Source organism: Nothoprocta perdicaria, unplaced genomic scaffold (genome assembly GCF_003342845.1).
Source record: "Nothoprocta perdicaria isolate Ctin4 unplaced genomic scaffold, notPer1 scaffold_42, whole genome shotgun sequence".
Lineage (NCBI taxonomy): Eukaryota > Metazoa > Chordata > Aves > Tinamiformes > Tinamidae > Nothoprocta > Nothoprocta perdicaria.
Genome location: NW_020455666.1, coordinates 4,058,209 through 4,074,621, shown reverse-complemented (window position 1 = coordinate 4,074,621; position 16,413 = coordinate 4,058,209). Strand labels below are relative to the sequence as shown.

The following is a 16,413-nucleotide window of genomic DNA, read 5'->3' as shown; positions in this document are numbered from 1 at the left end:
GTGCGGCTCGGTGCGCGCTCCCGGGGGCGGTGCGGCTCGGTGCGCGCTCCCGGGGGCGGTGCGCGCCGCCGCCGCCGCCCGCTGTCACTTTCGCTTCGGCGCCCGCGGTGCGGGCCGCGCGTGCGGAGGATGCTCTACCGGACACGTAAGTGGCGGGCGCGGGACGGGGACAGGGGGACGCGGGTCAGGCGGCGGGGCTGCGGGCACGTCCTGCCGCTCCGCTGCCTCCCTTCGCGCTGTGTTTGCAGGGAGACACCGGCCGCGCCGGCGGGRACGGAGCCGGCCACAAGTGTCCCCTCGTATTTCCGTGAGCACAAAGAGAACTTGCTAGGGGAGCTGCCTGCTTCGTCCCCAAGAGACCCAGCCCTGCTCCGCTGTGGGGAATTTGTTTTGYGATTTAGCTGTGGATAAAGGAAGGAACGGCTGCCATGGCAAGGGTAGCGTTTAATAAATAAAGGAATTCAATTAAGGGAAGCCAATCCGGTCAGCAGGGGAAGCAGTCACGGCTTTTGCAAGGAGCGAACCAGGAAACGCGGCRCTGCCCTGCGCGCTGGGAGGACGCGGCCGTGGCCGCTCGCACTGAGTGGGGAGACRGCCCTGCACCGCGTCCCGTGTCCCGGGATGGCACCGGGCTCCGTGGCGGAGGCAGGGAAGTGCCGCTCGCCCCGGGAGCGCTGCTGGATGGTGCACGGGGTCCCGCTCCCACCAAGGACGTGTCCCCTTGGGGCGTCCCCCCCAAATGGGCCATGTCCCCAGCACGTCCCCGTGTAAAGGACACACAGGCCAGACGTGCCCCGCTCCTGAGGAGGAGATATATTTAACCTCTGGTTCTTGTTTCATTATCTGAGGCTATAGGCCACAAATAGCTGTCTCCAGGCTCGCTGATAAACACCCTGGCACCCTTGAATGGTCGGGATTCCACTTCCATTTCCCATGTAGTGCTTGGAAACGCTGTCTGCTAAAAATTACTTGGGAATTTGTATGGCAGATTTCTACCTGTGGCCCATTGAGAGCCAAAGTTTTTGGTTTTCTGCTGCAGACACTCACAGAGGCTCCAGGGACTTTTTTAGCAGGGCACAAAGTGCTGTGAATTGCCAACGGTCTAAAGTGACCATAAAAGCAAGTCCTTGGCATGTCACACTGCTATGTCACTACTACACAGCACCTATTGCTGTGATGCTTTTATAAACCCATGAAATCCTCTTAAAAAAAGAGAGATGAAAGGAGTCATAAAATGACAGTTTCCTTTTCACAAGGTGCCTGTTTCTGTAACTRTAACACATTGCCAAGAATGACTGTGATACTGTCACGATCAAGGTCTCGATCAAAGTCTCTGTGTGCAGTAATAATTACTTTAAAAATCTGTTTTCTAACACATTTTTCATGTCATTTGGAAAATGTGGATCCCTCAAGCCCAGCAGAACAAGCTGAGGATGCTGACGCTTCACCCACCTTCCCAAGGAGACCTGCCATAATCACCACAGGAGTTTGAAATATTAAAAATGTTTCCATGAGCTTTCTTTCTACCTTCATATGCTTCATAAGGATAAAGAAGCTCTTGTATTTGTAGCACAAAGGTAGGGATGAGCATTTGCTAGGGCTAGTGCTGCTGGCAGCGCATCCCTGGTGCTGCCCTGTTGCTCGGACTCTACCGCAACCTTCGTCTCCTCCAGACAAACTTTGCTGCAAACAGTTTCACACTTTTGGCACAAGTCACAACAATGAAGCGTCTTTGCCTTACTACAAACCTAGCTTTCCCAATACATTAAAAAACACGAAATTTTGGAATAAAAAAAAAAAGGTAATAGCAGCAGTAATAAAAAATATATTTGTTCCCTTATCACGATTTGCAAACCTACAGGCTGAGCTTTGTTTCTTAGTCTATCAGTGAATGCTGTAGTTTCCTTCATATCTTGTGGGGTTACTAAGTGCTTATGGAATTTTGTGCAAACAGGGGCTTTTGAAATACAGCAATTTCTTTGCACTCCCTCTGTCGTGAAGCTCGTGTATCCCCGCTAACGAACCGCCTCAGCACGGGTGTTTCTTGGCTTGAAAGCAGTCATCCTTTCCCCTCGGGGCCAAATAACTATCAGTCTAACTTGCCTTACACACTCGAGCTGCAGTTAAATGAGGGTGTGCAGTTCTGCAGTGCTAACAACAGAAAGTGYCGTGTGACTGTGCATTGCATACGTATATTGGGGAAAAAACGCGGAAACGCCGCGTGGGGCAGCTGAGACGCTGCAGGAAGTGATTGCTTCCCTCCTAATTGTGCAATTAAGGGTTTAGGGCTCTGGTAATTAGCGGCCCTGGGGAGGGGCGGTGCTGGCGGGAGGCGGGCCGGGCCGGGCCGGGCTCGGCTCGGCTCAGCTCAGCTCGGCTCGGCTCAGCTCAGCTCAGCTCAGCTCAGCTCAGCTCGTACGGCCGCCCCGGCATCAGGAGGGGCTGGGACCCGGGATGGGCCGGATCGACACCATGGCAGGTAGGCGTGCAGTGGGCATGGGCCTGGATTAGCACAAAGAGCATGATAAAGTATCAGGGAGATTTTAATATTTTGCTAGTTATTTTTTTTTCTTTCTTCTATTTTTAGTAGTGGTTTCAGATGAGAGGGGGGTTCTGACTTTGTTGTGAAAGGCTCTGCAGCTGCTCCGTGCCGGCCGGGCAGTGCCGTGCGGGTGCTCGGGGCTGGGCGGGAGGCACCGTGTCCTCAGACTCGGCATCATCCTTCCCATCCTGCAGTTGACCTTCGGCTGCCTGCCCGTTCCCCAACGGGATAAGCTCAGACCGCTGCTCTGCARCCAGATTTCCTCTTACAAGAAATCCGCAGCATGTCTTTTTTGGGTCCTTGAAAGGAGGAAGCCAGATGCTAAATTACTATAAAAACTTGCATTTTGTTAAAGGAGTTTTTTTTCATTGTTTTCGTGARGTTCCTCAGCGGGGAGTTTGCATGGACACACACGCACCACTGGCTATGGGCCTTCAGATTCAGGTGCCAGGCTGTCTTTGGGCAGGGCCYGAGCATTGTCCAGTCGCGTTTTGGGGAAGGTGCAGCTTGTGCTTGAGTTACTCGCTAGAGACAGCAGGAGTTCATGGAGCTGTTTGCTCCTTAAGTGCTTCTATGGAGAACATGGATGAGCTGCACTGGGGTCTGTGCCTGCTGTATCTCCATTTATGTGCTTGGCATCATCCTGTCTATTTGCTCAGTGAATCGAAGGAGGCTTTTAAGGGGAGAGCAAATGGAAGATGAGCCTGTAATAAAGATAGAGTGGTGCCAGAGAGGGCATCAGGCCCCTCAGATAAATATTGCTGGAGTTAGGCGTTGGAAGCGGATACCCGCATGGAGGGAGGCCTCATGCAACCCATCCCGCAGGAGGGTGCGGAGGGAGCGACGCGGTCGCCTGGCCCTGCCTGTGGAGCAGGGAGCTCCCTGCATCTGCCCGCGGAGAGGAGGAGTTTGGGAGCACCCAGCCAGCCAATGCCTGGCCTTGGGCATGCTCCGGGGAATTAGCTACTGTTTGKTTTTTTTTATTTTCAAAAAAATATTTTAATTAATTGCTGATTGTGGGCCTACAGATTTGAAGTAGAGCCGTGTTTGATCTAATGTACTCAATAAACGTGAGGTGGTGCTCTCTGTGCTCAGCCAAGTCCCCCTTTCCACCAGAGAAAAGCGGTAGCAGTGAAGGGTATTTAGAGGTGTTAGACGCCCAGCAGTGCTGCCAAGTTCAGCAGTTAAGTGATCCTGGCTCCCAGGCCTGGGAGAGGATCAGTCTGGGTTCCTTCTAACACAGGTGTGACTTCTGCTTAAAAATAAAGGCTTCTTAGTGTAAATATTTTAAATTTCCCTTGCAGTAACTCTAGACTYTTTGAGGCAGTGAGATAAAAGATGGATATACAAAACATGCCAAGGCACCACTCCCCAAAGTCTCAAGACTTGAAAACACATCAGCCACAATTGTGAAGTTATTTGCTTGGTGTTTCCTTTAAAATGTAAATAATGGGTGTGTTCAATATTAAAAAGCTGGCACTGTATGCCCAATGACTATAAAACTTCCTAGCACGGACACAGAATGAGGGGAGAGCTGGGGCTGGCAGGGACCTCTGGAGATCGTCTGCTCCAACCCGTGCTCCAGCAGGGTTACCTAGAGCCTGGACCATGACCAGGTAGCTTTGGAGCGTCTCTGAGGATGGAGACCCCACAGCCTCTCTGGGCAACCTGCCTAGAGACTGGTCACCCTTGCAGCAAAGAGGCTTTTCCTCGAAATCAGTCAGAATTTCCTGGGCTTTAGGCTGTACTGTTGTCCTTTATCTTGTCACTGGGCACCACTGGGAAGAGTATCACCCTTATCCACCAGGACTCCTGGGTCCCTCTTGGAGCTGTTGGCCCTGTCTGTGCCAGTGCCTGGGGCAGCTGCTGCCGTGYTCGCTGTGCTCATTTGTGTGGCGAGTGACCCATAAGGTGCAGCCTGCACAGTCACCCKCTCCTGGGGGTGCTGCAGTGGCCCACGCCGCCACCACGGTCCCCTGTCCCACAGGGCACCAGAGCGAGCGGCGCTGGCCAGGCAGGGTGGCCCGGGGCGGCGCTGGGGCTGTGCTCTGTCGATATCCTTATCGCCCCGAGCAGCCCCGCGTGTCCCCTCTGCAGCTCCCTGCTGTTAATGCAGTAGCCAGGGTGCTGCTTCCCTGCTGCCACTGCCCCCTTGGTCTGCTAGGACCCCCACACTGGGAGAGGAAAGGGATTTCAGGAGATGTGCTCTATTGGGAATGGCTCTTGCTCTGCGCTTGCTGAGTCAGAGTGGAGCTCGATACCCTCTGTGCAGGTATCGAGGTTAAACCTTGAGCCTCATCCCTAGTCCTGAAAGGAATTAACTTGGAGGAGGGGAAGGTCCAGGCAGGTGGAAAGTTGCTGTGGAATYGGAGCAATGAGCAAGTGACTTGAAAGGGACCACTTATAAATGGACTATTCTATGGGATAGAAAAGCTTCTTCCTGGTGTTTGAGTTAAATACTGTTTTATCCATAGGAGCCAAAACCTTGCAGCATCTTCAGGCAGAGGCAAAGAGCATCGTCTTGTCCTTTCTGCAGCCTTTGGCTTAGRCGGGAAGGGAAGGGGGCTGCCCAGCAACCTCAGACCAGCTCCTGCTGCCCAGCACTGCTGGTAGAACTGGAGTGTGTGGCTCCCCTGCGGCAGCACGGTGGGCACAGTGTGATGGCAGCTTGATGGCAGTGCCCCTCAGCAGAAAGGGCAGTATCTGCGTGGCAGGAAGATGACGGGACCTGAACCACGACCATGTGCTGGTCCTGGTTAGCTCAGCTGCTGCAATCGCAGCTAGTGCATCAGCGCCGCCTGCATCAGTGTGACTGGGATCAGGGATGGAGGTGACTCCTCGGGCTTAATTTTATTTTACTTTCTAGGAAAATGTAACTTACTCATAGTGTACACTTGCTGTTTTTTTTTTTTTTTCTTTTTCTTCCTGAATGCTGCAGTGTTGCCCGAAGTTTTGGTTATCCTGAAGTTGTTGACTGAGGTGCTTGAGGTGCTGAGCCTGAAGCTTAGTTGTTCTGCCAGCTGTGACACCTGGGTGTAATATATGTAACATATTGCAAGCTTGCAGTATGCAACAGAGTTGTGCGGGCTGTGCAGTCTTCCACTCAGCACATTGCTAAGAGGCCACCGAGGAGGACTGCATTTTCTTCTGCGTCTTCTGCAAATAGCAGGGCAAAAGGTGCTGGCAGTTGTGCATTTTCTGGTGGCTCAGGTACCCGAAAACTTGTGTGCGCCCTTTGCACAGAGGCATTATTTTGATTTTTTTTTTTTTGTTTTGTTTGTTTCTTTTCTTGTTTTCCTGTGCTTGGGTAAAATGTGCAGGATGCTGTTCCCATTTCCACATGGGAATGCTGTGCATATCGCTGGAGATTCCACGTAGGCAGCGTGATGTTGTGTTAGCACCAAGTTGCTTTGGTTCCTCCAGCCACCAGCTGGGACTTTGCGTTTATAAATGAGACAAAATGGACCTGCAGCTCCTGGAGCACCCAGCCTGTATTTCATTTCCCTAAAGCATGGCTCTAAAGTTGGCTTTAAAAGGTTAGGTGGTGATAACACTTTTATATTTCCATTTTTAGCTGCTGCTAGGAAAAGTGAAAGTTGCCAAAGGTAAAAGTGAGTTTGCTGATTAATCACCGTGTTTTGTTTTCTGTGTTGTTTTTACCCCCAGATCAGTCGTACTGCATTCGGCTGCAACATGACATGTATTTCCTTACAAGCAATAGCCGACTGAACGAGCAAGTTGTGGATAAAATTATTCTTCAGCTTAACAGAGTCTACCCCCAAATTCTCACCGATGCAGAAGCAGAAAAGGTAAGTTAGTGAACTTTGCTGTGTTCCTGTGTGTTGTGCTGCTTTCCCAAAGCTCACCTGTGTTTGCAGGACAGTGTCCTGAATAGAAGCGTGAGCTTGAGCTGCATGGGCCAAGCAGGGATTCGGTGGCATACAGGCACCGTGCTGGATCATCAGCAGTGCCGCAGTAGCCACAGGGTTATGAAACAGCTGAATGTGCTCAGTTAAAGGAAGTCTCAACTCRTTAAGAGCTTCAGAATAAATGGACTGGGACTTTATCAAACCCAATTGGTGACTTRCAGACAGAAATCAGCTGCTTTCCTGCAGGTCCACACATACTTCTGTCTGGAATTTTGTTGAAATAAGCAGTATTGTATCAGAAATGCTTTACTGCTGCCCTCCTTGAGAGGGAATTGATCCTAACGAAGTGCCTGTTAGTGTTATCTACTCTGCTGGCTGGAAATACYKYGCTTTGCTGAGAGTGTTTTTGGACWCTTTCCAGCTTAGGTGCAATCAGTTTGATGAGTGGAAGGCTAGGTGCATCTTCTCCCTCCTTGTAAGGACTCCTAGTGCTCAACACTTTTCAGGCTATGTATAAATATATGTGTATAAATATTAGATATACGTGTGTGTGTGTATGGTGCTTTTCCATTTCCCCATCCTTCTAACAACCATAGAACCAACTCCAAATCCTCCACGAAGTGACAGGGAGCTGAACTCCAGGGGGTGATGCCTCCTCACGGGTGCTTTTCTCCCGCAGTTCCGGAATCCGAAGGCATCGCTCCATGTGCGGCTCATGGACTTGCTGAAGCACMTTCAGAAGAACGGGGAGCGACACTGCCAGGAGTTCTACAGGGCTCTGCAGATCAACGCCGAGCACCTCTATAACGACCTGCCCAGCAGGAAAATCCTCAGTAAGTCGAGGCACCTGTAGTTTCATTGTGTGTTATAAAAGCACATTTCAGAGGCATTCCTGTTTAGTTCATTTAAATATCTTTGGAAGCATTAATTCCTGCTGATTAGAAACTTCGAAAAGCAGTAAGGGCATTTGACTGCACTGTTCCTGGTATTTGTTGACTGGCATGGGCTGTCCACATTTGTGTGGTCCTGGGATGCCAGCCTGTGTCTTTAAAATACAATTTAAACACCATGTGCAGGACACAGAAAAAATAACTCATACGAAGTACAGTTTATTTTTACTAACCATTGCTCCTTAATAGGGTGTTCATTTTCTCTATCCTGCTCTCTGTTTGTAGCTATCTGTGCTCTGCAAATGAGTTGATTTGATTCTATATGCTGCAAAGCAGCTCTTTGGAAAGCAACAAAGCCTTCCCCCTTGACATAACAGTGCCCTCTTGAGATGATAATGCTTGTGGGGTTTTTTTGTTTGTTTTTTTTCTTTAATTTTTTTTTCTTAGCTGGAGAGCAAAATTGCATGCCAAAGGGATAGGAAATAAGTAAATAAGTTGAGGTATTCAGTATGTTGAACTGACTCATGTTGCTTGAGGGAGCTCTGGCAATTAAGTTAATGAAGCTGCAAAGGGGCTGTGGCTTAAGAAGTATTTTACAAAGCCTGTGACAGTGCTAATGYTCCACCAGTGAGTCAATTTGTAGCTACAAGAAGCTCCTCAGTTACCTGCYGGGGGAACTTTAGCCACACAGGTCAAATAGCTCCTGTGTTTTGGGGCTGGGAGGTGTTTGCATCCGCGTGCTTGCTGCTTCCTGGGGGCTGTGCAGCTAAACGTGGGTTTGCCTGCTGGACCAGCTGCTGGGTAAGCGTTTGTGCAGCATTTTTGGCTAAAACCACTGAGTTTTACTCTTGAGGAAAGCTTCCTTTTTGGCATCGCCATTATTCCTTGTTTAATTGAACTCAGATCTTTTCAAATGCAGTTCTCTAGGTCTTTAGCACGTGCAATATTCACGTTACCCAAATGTTCCTCCYAGGAACAGTTTAAGAAAATGTAACACAGAGCCCTTACTGAGTTGCCACTAGGTTTTATAAAAGTGAAGAAAAGAGGGAATTTCCAATACAGGGGCTGTACACTGGATACAAACCAGATAAGAAGGAGCAGGATTGTTAACATGTGGAAATGATTTTGGAGAGGACACTGACAGACTGGCCGGGGCAGAGGCCTGGAACAGAGGACGTACAGCTGCATGGCACCTATAGAAAGCGTTTCACGACAGACGAGACCTTTGTTTTTGTTGTTATTTTTGAAACCAGCCCAAGCCGCATGCGGGCAGGGCGGGCTCGGGCCTGTGCGCGGCCGCTCGGCCCTGYGGCCGACTCCCGCTAGAGGGAGGGAGGCGCCGGCTGCCGAGGCCGAGCGCGCCTCGGGAAGCCCGGATTTGCTCCYGAGCTGCCGGCCGCTAGGGAGATGGGGCATCGAGCAACGCCACAGCGTGCGCGGGAGAGCTGGCACCCGCTGCCACCGAGCTCGCACAGCAAAGAGGAAATCTTCCTGTCCATGAGCCAAAAACGCTGAAACTGTGCCCGCGGGGCAGCTGCCTCGCTGCTGCTTTGGAACAGCCCCATGAGCTTGGAAAATGCTGTTTTGGAGCCTTGTGAAGCATTAAAACGGATGCGCGCTGTGCTGAGCACACTCTTCCTCGATTTCGGTGCCTCTTCCTCGATTTCAGTGCAGCCGGCAGCTTTTCTGAGTCCCTGTGGCTGCGGCTCAGCCCAAGGCTCGTCCTCCCCAGGCACTGCTGTGGGTCCTGCCGCTGTGACGTGGCACTGGCGGCTCCCCAGTGCTGCTCCAGCGCTCCCAGGTGTGGGAATAGGCAGGAAAAATAAGAATAAAGGGGCAGTCCCAGCTGTGTGTGCGAAGCTGCGCACCAGCATGGAGCAAAGGGTTCAGATTTGGAGGCCAAYGTGGGAAGTCCCTCAGTAACAACAAGCAGCATCCTGAAGCCTTCCTGAGTCCTGTGTTTCTAGGAAACAACTGCATTCCTGCTAGCTCCTGAAAACCCTAWTACAAGGTTGCCCTCTCTGATATTTGCAGAAAAAAGAATATAATCTAGAACCAAAAACTGTTTGTGCCAAGTGAGAGCGCACAGACAGACCTGTAGCCTTCAGGAGCCTGAGAGCAGCACCTGGGTCACTGAGAGCAGCAAGGTCTGCAAGCTCTTGCTCTGCTGCTGCCTGGGGTTCTGCAGGAATGCAGAGGATGCCAATGCACTCAACCAGGGGAGTGTTTTCAGCTTAGCACATACTTTGGYTCAGAAGTGCTTTGTAAATGTGTGAAAAATTTATTTTCAGTGCAGGCGTTACGGAAGGATTAGCTCTCACTTTCCCCATCCAGGAAGAGATCCGACTGCTATAAACTCATTGCACGTGCTGGTAGTGCTCAGTAGTTCTGGGTGACAATACTGTCACTGTAGTGTCACCTGTGAGTGTAGTGCTTAGGTCACAGAGCTGTTCTTATCACTGTGCCTCTGTATATAGTTGCATTCAAATCATTATGTCTTTTCTCTTTTTTCTTTTCTAATAAGCCTATATCCTGATTTAGTGTATATATTAATATAATTTACTTTCAGGAGTGGCTAATATGTCAAAATTGGGTATTTTTTTGAAAGGGGGTACTTGCAATCTCGCATGTGCTGATTGTGGATGTTTGTTTGCCTGAGCTGTGCACTAACTTTTGCTGTGTTGCTTTTGTTTCTAGAAACTACAGATCCCACAATGATAGCCACTGACAAGGAGAAATGTATGCTAAATGACAGGGGTAAATAAACGCATACCATGTCACTGGATGGAATGGCTTTTCAGATTAAGTTGCAATTTAATTTATCATGTAATTGCATTTCATGTAACAAGTAATTTGTTTTATGATGTCTTTACTGTCATTGTTTAAGTGGAAATAATAGAGGAAAATGTACCGAGCTGCTGCTGCTGAGGAAAACACAGTGCCAGGCAATTCAGAAGATTATGGAGACTAAGTGATTAAGCAATATTGACAGGAGTATATATTTACTTATCCCATTTTAGCAAAATCCTTGAGGGGTAGTAAGTGTTATTCAGCTGTATTTTTCACAAGGCCATCTTTTTTTTTTAAATCCATTCTAAATATTGAAAATTTCAAATTAAGTACAAAACCTAGACAGAAAGAAAGATGACATGCRTGTGTGACAGAAAGCAGAGTGAACTTAAATGCATTTTCATTGGGAGAACCTGTTAAGCTTTGTCTTAGAATTGTAGGCCTACAACTAGCCTTGCATTTCACCTATCATCACTATTGTAAACAGGAACAAGAATATATTTTTTTTTTCTTATGAAAATTTAATCTGTGGCACGTAAATATAAAATCACATGCAGATCTTTTCTGCTCCATTCTGTCTGAATTTGTACACAGATGCTATTTAAATGAGACATGCAGCTGATGCAAATAAAGAAATCCTATGTACCAATTGCAAACGAAATGACTGAGCTGGCAGCTGGCATTGATTTGGGTTCTGGCTTTGGTTCTTTGTTTCTGCTCCCTGGCACTAGTTATTTCTGCAAGGCTGGATCCTGCAGGCACTTTAGGACCAGACCTGGAAGTAATTGAAGCCAGAGGGACTTCGAGCACAGGCTCCACAGCAGCATTTGTGGAGAGCTGCCATTCTCCTTACTGGAGAAAAAAARCAGACAGGCACAAAGTTAAGAGGGGAAAAGCTAAACTTAAAAAGTTCCTACTTCTAGGAGACTATAGTCTCCTATCTGATATATTTTCACATGAGGTCTGTTGACCCAATGGGGGTTATTTATGGGATAAAATGCTCTGTTGTGTGGGGACGGTCCCAGTGATTTCATTAATATCCTGTTTTAAAATTTAGGTTTTTTTTTTTTAATATTTTAGATGATATCAAAACACTTAAGGAAGCTTTCACTTAAATTTAATAGGAGTGCAGCTAATTAGAAAAATAGTCAAATTAGTCAAATAGTGAATGGTGTTGAAGTAGCTGCAGTAAAAATCAGTTACAGTATGGCTAATGTCCCTTACAGTATGGTTAATGTACTTCATAATACATTAGCTACAGGACATATGTGACTGTGCTGGCTTCATTTGAATACAGCTGCTGTGCACATGAAGAGCAATAGAAGTTTTATTAACTTGGAAAAAATCCTGCTCCTGTTCTTGGTCTTCATGTGCTCCCTTTCCTGTCTTCTCCAGGTCCGGTGTTTTTCCTCACCTGCTTCAGCGCGGCTGCAGGGTTTGCCCTGTTCTGGTACTGCTGTGACTCAGGTACCGACCCAGAGCGTTGTGTGGGGCTGGCCTTGGGCTGGYCCGTGCCCATGGAGCGCTGCGCTGCTCTCCCTGCAGCTAACGGGATCCAGGAAGGGAGCGGGACCTCACAGAGCTYGTGGTCTTCCTCGCCGCCCTTCCTCCTTAGAGCAGAGCTTCTCAGCTGGGCTTTCCCTGTGCTCGTGGCTAAGGTCAGGAGAGAGCCACTAGACCACCTAGGCCAAGCCATGCATGTCCTCAGAGGCCACCACCTGCCATCACCAGTACCGGTCACCACCGTTTCACAGAAACATTTCCAGAAATGCACTTGGGGTCCAGTGCAAAGAAATGGAGGCACTGTCGTTCTCCTTGATTGTTTGTCCCAGTTATTTGCCTGTAGCATTGACTTGTGTGTCCTGTTCTCGGTGTGGATTTGCTTCAGCACCAGCCTTCCTGTGTTATTACACTGTTTTCCAGCAGATTGCAGTCCCGCAGGCCCTCATGCCTGTGCCAGCTGGTGCTTTGCATCTCCTCCCAGCAGAGGTGCTTGCACTTAAGTCACGTCACACACTTGTTTGTTTGTCTGCCTTTCCCCCCACTGAAATCAGCAGCTGGAGCTCTCTAAGACCGACACTTCCCCTTGTTTAAATTGCATTGCTCTCTCCTGAACCTGTGCAGTGTCTCTGTGGCTCCTGGAAGAGGTGGTGCTGGGCTGGATGTGGTAATGGGGACTCACACTAGCCAGTGCCACGTACAGGTGTGAACCTGTCCCTTAGCCAGCTCCTGCTCAGGTGTCCACAGCGCAGCAGGGTGGCACGGCTCTGCACCCCTCTGTGGGCAGTTCATGTGTGCAGTACCACAGGAAACGGGCTGTTCTCTGCGGTCATTTTGATTGTTTTCTGATGCTATTTATTGGAATGAAACTTATTCTTTTCACTTTTTCATTCTYTCTTTCTTTCTTTCTCTCACCTTAATTTTTTAGATACCAAAGTCCTGGGAAGAGCCAGGAGAATCCTGGGCTTTTCTCCTGTTATCATAGGAAGACATGTCAGAAAGATTTGTATGTTGTACTTGGAAGATTTATCAAGGAATTAAGGAAAAGCTGCCTCTTTGCTTCTCTGCACAGCGTATACCTGCCAAGGGAAGACAACGGTGCATGAATGCTAATGTACTACCCTCTCATACCAAAGATCTCATTAACTAGCTTCATCAATGTGTTGCCTTAAGATATATTCAGAAGCTCTGCTATATATGTCCTTCCTTAGGGGAATGGACCTTTTATTTTTGTAAATGCTTATTTTAAAATATTTATCATTTGGATAAAAATATTTTTAATACAACTTTTAATATGATATCCTAGGCAATTATTGGTCTTAGGCCATGTTTGCATATATGTGTTTTATACTGGAAGGGAAGAACACAATAGTCAAAAGAATGCAAGTCTGTCTTTTGTGACAATTAATTTAAGAAAAGCACTTAAGAAAACTTACATGCACTCCAAGCCTTACTGAGGAATAGATCTCCATCTCAGGGCTGTGTCTTGTCCGGTAGCTTTACCCTCACCGCCCGAGCTCGGGTGGGCACCGGTGCCTCTGAAGGCCCTCAGGGCCAGGTGCCTTTGTGCGTGCCAAGTCCTTGCCACAGTTCATGATGTCCGTGTTGGCAGCTCGGCCTGCCTGCCTTGCCCATGCCGCGTTGAGCGATGTGTTGTGGCCTGAGCACGCTGGAGCTGGTGCAAACCCCATCCTGCGGCGTGCCCTGGCTGGTCTGAAGTGCTTGAGACTTCCAGGGAGACCTTTCAGGGTTATTTACACACCTCCATTGAGGTATTTTGGGGTATCTAAGAAATGGAAGCAATCTAGCATGTTCTGCGGGGATGTAAGTGATGTGAGGTGGAGGTGTTTTATGGCCAAAAAAATGCATGTATTTACTTGAAGAGTCTGCAGTTGTTATGTCATTTGATCATGTTCTGCTTTCATCTGTAAGCTGAGGCCCAAAAAGTTTGCAGGATCTATTCCCAACACCTGTCTAAGAAGGAAATGCATGAGGGAGATCTTGGGAGCCGGGACCGCCGATGTGCTTGTGGCTTCACAGGCCAGGCTCTGCCCAGCTCCTCACAAAGGCCTTTCCCCCTCGGTCTGCTCTTTCTGAACAGGCTTTAGTCAAAGCATCTTTYGGTGGATGGTTCCTTGTGGCTCTTCCTTCACTGGAATGTGATTTCCAGATCAGGTTTAGGGCCAGGAGGGGAGATGGTCGCCCAAGTGAGCTGCAGCCACACGTGGGTCAATGTGCATCCATAGGGATTTGCAAACTCCAAGTCCTCTGAAATGATTTCCCTAAAACAGATGGAAAATCATCAGTGCYTTGTTGGAGCTGAGGGCCGGATGCTGCTGTGCTGACAGGTTTGGGGACACCTGGCCTTGCCAGCAGCCCCACAGAGCCCCTCAAGCAGCCCTAGAAGTGCAGTGGCCCTGTGGGACACCGTGGTCCTCCCCGTGCCCTGACCCAAATGGCTCTCTGGAGCTTCGGAAAGAGGCAAGTTCTGTGAAGGCTACGGCACCTCTCTGTTCTTTTGGAAAGTTGAGGCTGCCTCTCGGGAACAAGCTCCTGGGTMGAGTTGTTTGGTTTGGCCTGGGAAGAAGTCAGGAGAGCAGACATAGATTTGACCATCATCATAAGAAAGAGAAGATTTGTGCCTTAATTAGTGTAAGTTTTTACTGATCAGAAAAATGAAGGCAAAGCTTGCTTTAATTTGGTGCTGTGTAGGTCTGTGTAGCAGGCAGTCACTGGGGATAGGAATGACGAGGCTCCCTCCCTGCCTTCCCTTTCCTTGTGCTTCCTTTGTCCTTATAAAGGGCGGACAGGAATGGGCAGAAGGCTCAGGAGGTGTTTGCAGTTCCTGGGACTAGAACAGAGCTGGAAGCAAGCCCTGGGGGAGACCCTTGTTGTCTTTGAAGACCGTTCTTTGGGGATGCTGATGTTYAGTGCCTTCTGCCAAGGCAATCTGCGCAGCAAACACCGCCGGCAGCTGCAGYGATAGATACCTCTGTGTTCAGCTCTGCAGGAGGCACCTGCTCTATTTGGGAGCCAGGGCCAGAGAGGGATGAGGTTTTATTTGCTTTGAAATAAATAAAGCAGAGTCTTGGGGGAGCACAAGTAGGTGCAGAATTCCCGCTTCCCTGCTGGGAAGGTGTCAGAGCTCGGCGGTTCGTGCCCAAGTGCTGTGAGAGCAGGGCAAGGCAATAGAATAGCCCGTGCTACAGCACATGGCCCTGGTCCGTACGCAGTCCAGGCAGCCTGCGTGGGACTGTGTGCATCACGGGGTGCTGGGGAGCAGAGCAAATCTGCACAGGGCCACGTAAAGCCGGGGCGCTCCTGGGAGCGCTTCGGAGCAGCGCGGAGCGCCCGCGGCCGGAGCCACCCTGGCACTGCCGGCTGGGCTTGTGAAACCCCCCGCTGAGCCCCCGCTCCGGGTCTTCGAGTTGTGATGGGCCTTTTCTCATACTGTAATAAAAGGAAAACTTAAAGTACATTTGGTTAAGATTTACTGTCACGGATGGTTTCTGCCAGTGTTCTGTGTGCACAAACGCTGTTCCCCAAAAATGCCTTACTGTGCAAGCAGGGCTGCTGTTACAACCTGGAAGGCAAGTGTTTTGCTGTGCTTCACAGGTCCTATGTTTTATAATCATTTATTCTGGCATGTGTCTTCTCTAAGTCTATATAAGTTAATGGAATATGTTTTTTTAATGGGGTGAAGCTGGCAATTAAATTGTAATAAAGCTGGACTGAGAAAACTGCTGCTGTGTTTCTTGTATTGAATGTTTTGCTCTGACTTTCAAGGGACCATTGCCCTACGGTCCCCTCCCCAGGGCGGGGGTCTGCTGATGCCCTCCTGCTCTCTGCTATACAAGGGTTAATGTTTCGCCTTTGGGTCTCTTGAAAGACTTTTTAACTTTTTCATTTGGTTTCAATTTTTTTGCAACTTTTTCAATCCATATCTTCAGTGATAAGATGCAATGGAGCATGATGCATTGGTGCAAAGACCAGAGGTCCTTTTGCTACACCTTGAATTTACATTGTTGTAATACTCAAGGACCCCACTGAAGTGACATGTTGCTGCGATGGGCGAGGTACCAGGCTCTTTGCTGTGGATGGCAGCTGCCAGAAAGCAGCCTGCACCATCCACACGAACTGTAAGATTGTAAATGCAAAGCTGCAAGGTGCAGAGAGTATATTGCATATATTCGATATATTGGGTATATTGAGTTGTGCTTATGACTTGGCCCCTTTGTTGATGCTCTGTATGCTGACACCAAGGAAACCTGTGGCTGCAGCCAGCCGGCTCTGCAGCAGGGCCAGGGCGCTCTGCGTGCGTGTGTGCATATGCAAGAGAGCATTTCAGGTGAGTCCTCAGCTGCCCTTTCTATTTCAGAGCGCGAGCCGTCACACGCCATGCTTGCAAGGAAAAGCTTTCTTGTATTTTGCTCTCGGTAAAACTTTAATGATGTCGTGCCCAGCAAAGCGGAAGCCTTTCCGAGCCGGTTTGCGCTGCTGAGCGGTTTCCTGCGGCGGCGCCCGGTGGCACCGAGTCCCCACGGTGCGACCCATGCGCCCCGCAAAGCGCGACCAGGGGCTGCTTGGGGCGGCCACGTCCGTGTGCGGGAGCGGCACGGTGGGACCCCGCAGCGCCTGGGGCCAGCCCTGGGGAAGGACCCTTGTGGCTACAAATCCACAGGCTTTTTGGATCATTTTCTATGTGATTATCCATAGGCTCCTTGGAGACTATTGTAAGTCCTCTCATTTTGGGGCAGCAGCACAATTGGGTCTAGGCTGATGCACAGCAGTGTAGCTTGCACGTCATGACTGTAATACAGTA

General features: G+C 49.3%; 1 protein-coding gene across 3 annotated transcripts; it reads left to right on the top strand.

The window, feature by feature from the left end:
* Window positions 1–114: 114 nt before the first annotated feature.
* CARD19 (caspase recruitment domain family member 19) lies at window positions 115–14,802 on the top strand. Of its 3 annotated transcripts, none has more exons than XM_026046099.1 (6): window positions 115–145; window positions 6,209–6,351; window positions 7,091–7,244; window positions 9,999–10,058; window positions 11,487–11,558; window positions 12,520–14,802. In XM_026046099.1, exons 1-6 carry the CDS (start codon window positions 130–132, stop codon window positions 12,630–12,632), a joined length of 558 nt encoding a protein of 185 aa, XP_025901884.1. In that variant the 5' UTR covers window positions 115–129; the 3' UTR covers window positions 12,633–14,802. The 3 variants fall into 3 exon arrangements, with proteins under 3 accessions (XP_025901884.1, XP_025901883.1, XP_025901885.1); XM_026046098.1 differs by lacking the exon at window positions 115–145 and adding an exon at window positions 2,445–2,479; XM_026046100.1 differs by lacking the exons at window positions 115–145; window positions 9,999–10,058 and adding an exon at window positions 2,445–2,479.
* The last annotated feature ends 1,611 nt before the right edge of the window (window positions 14,803–16,413 follow it).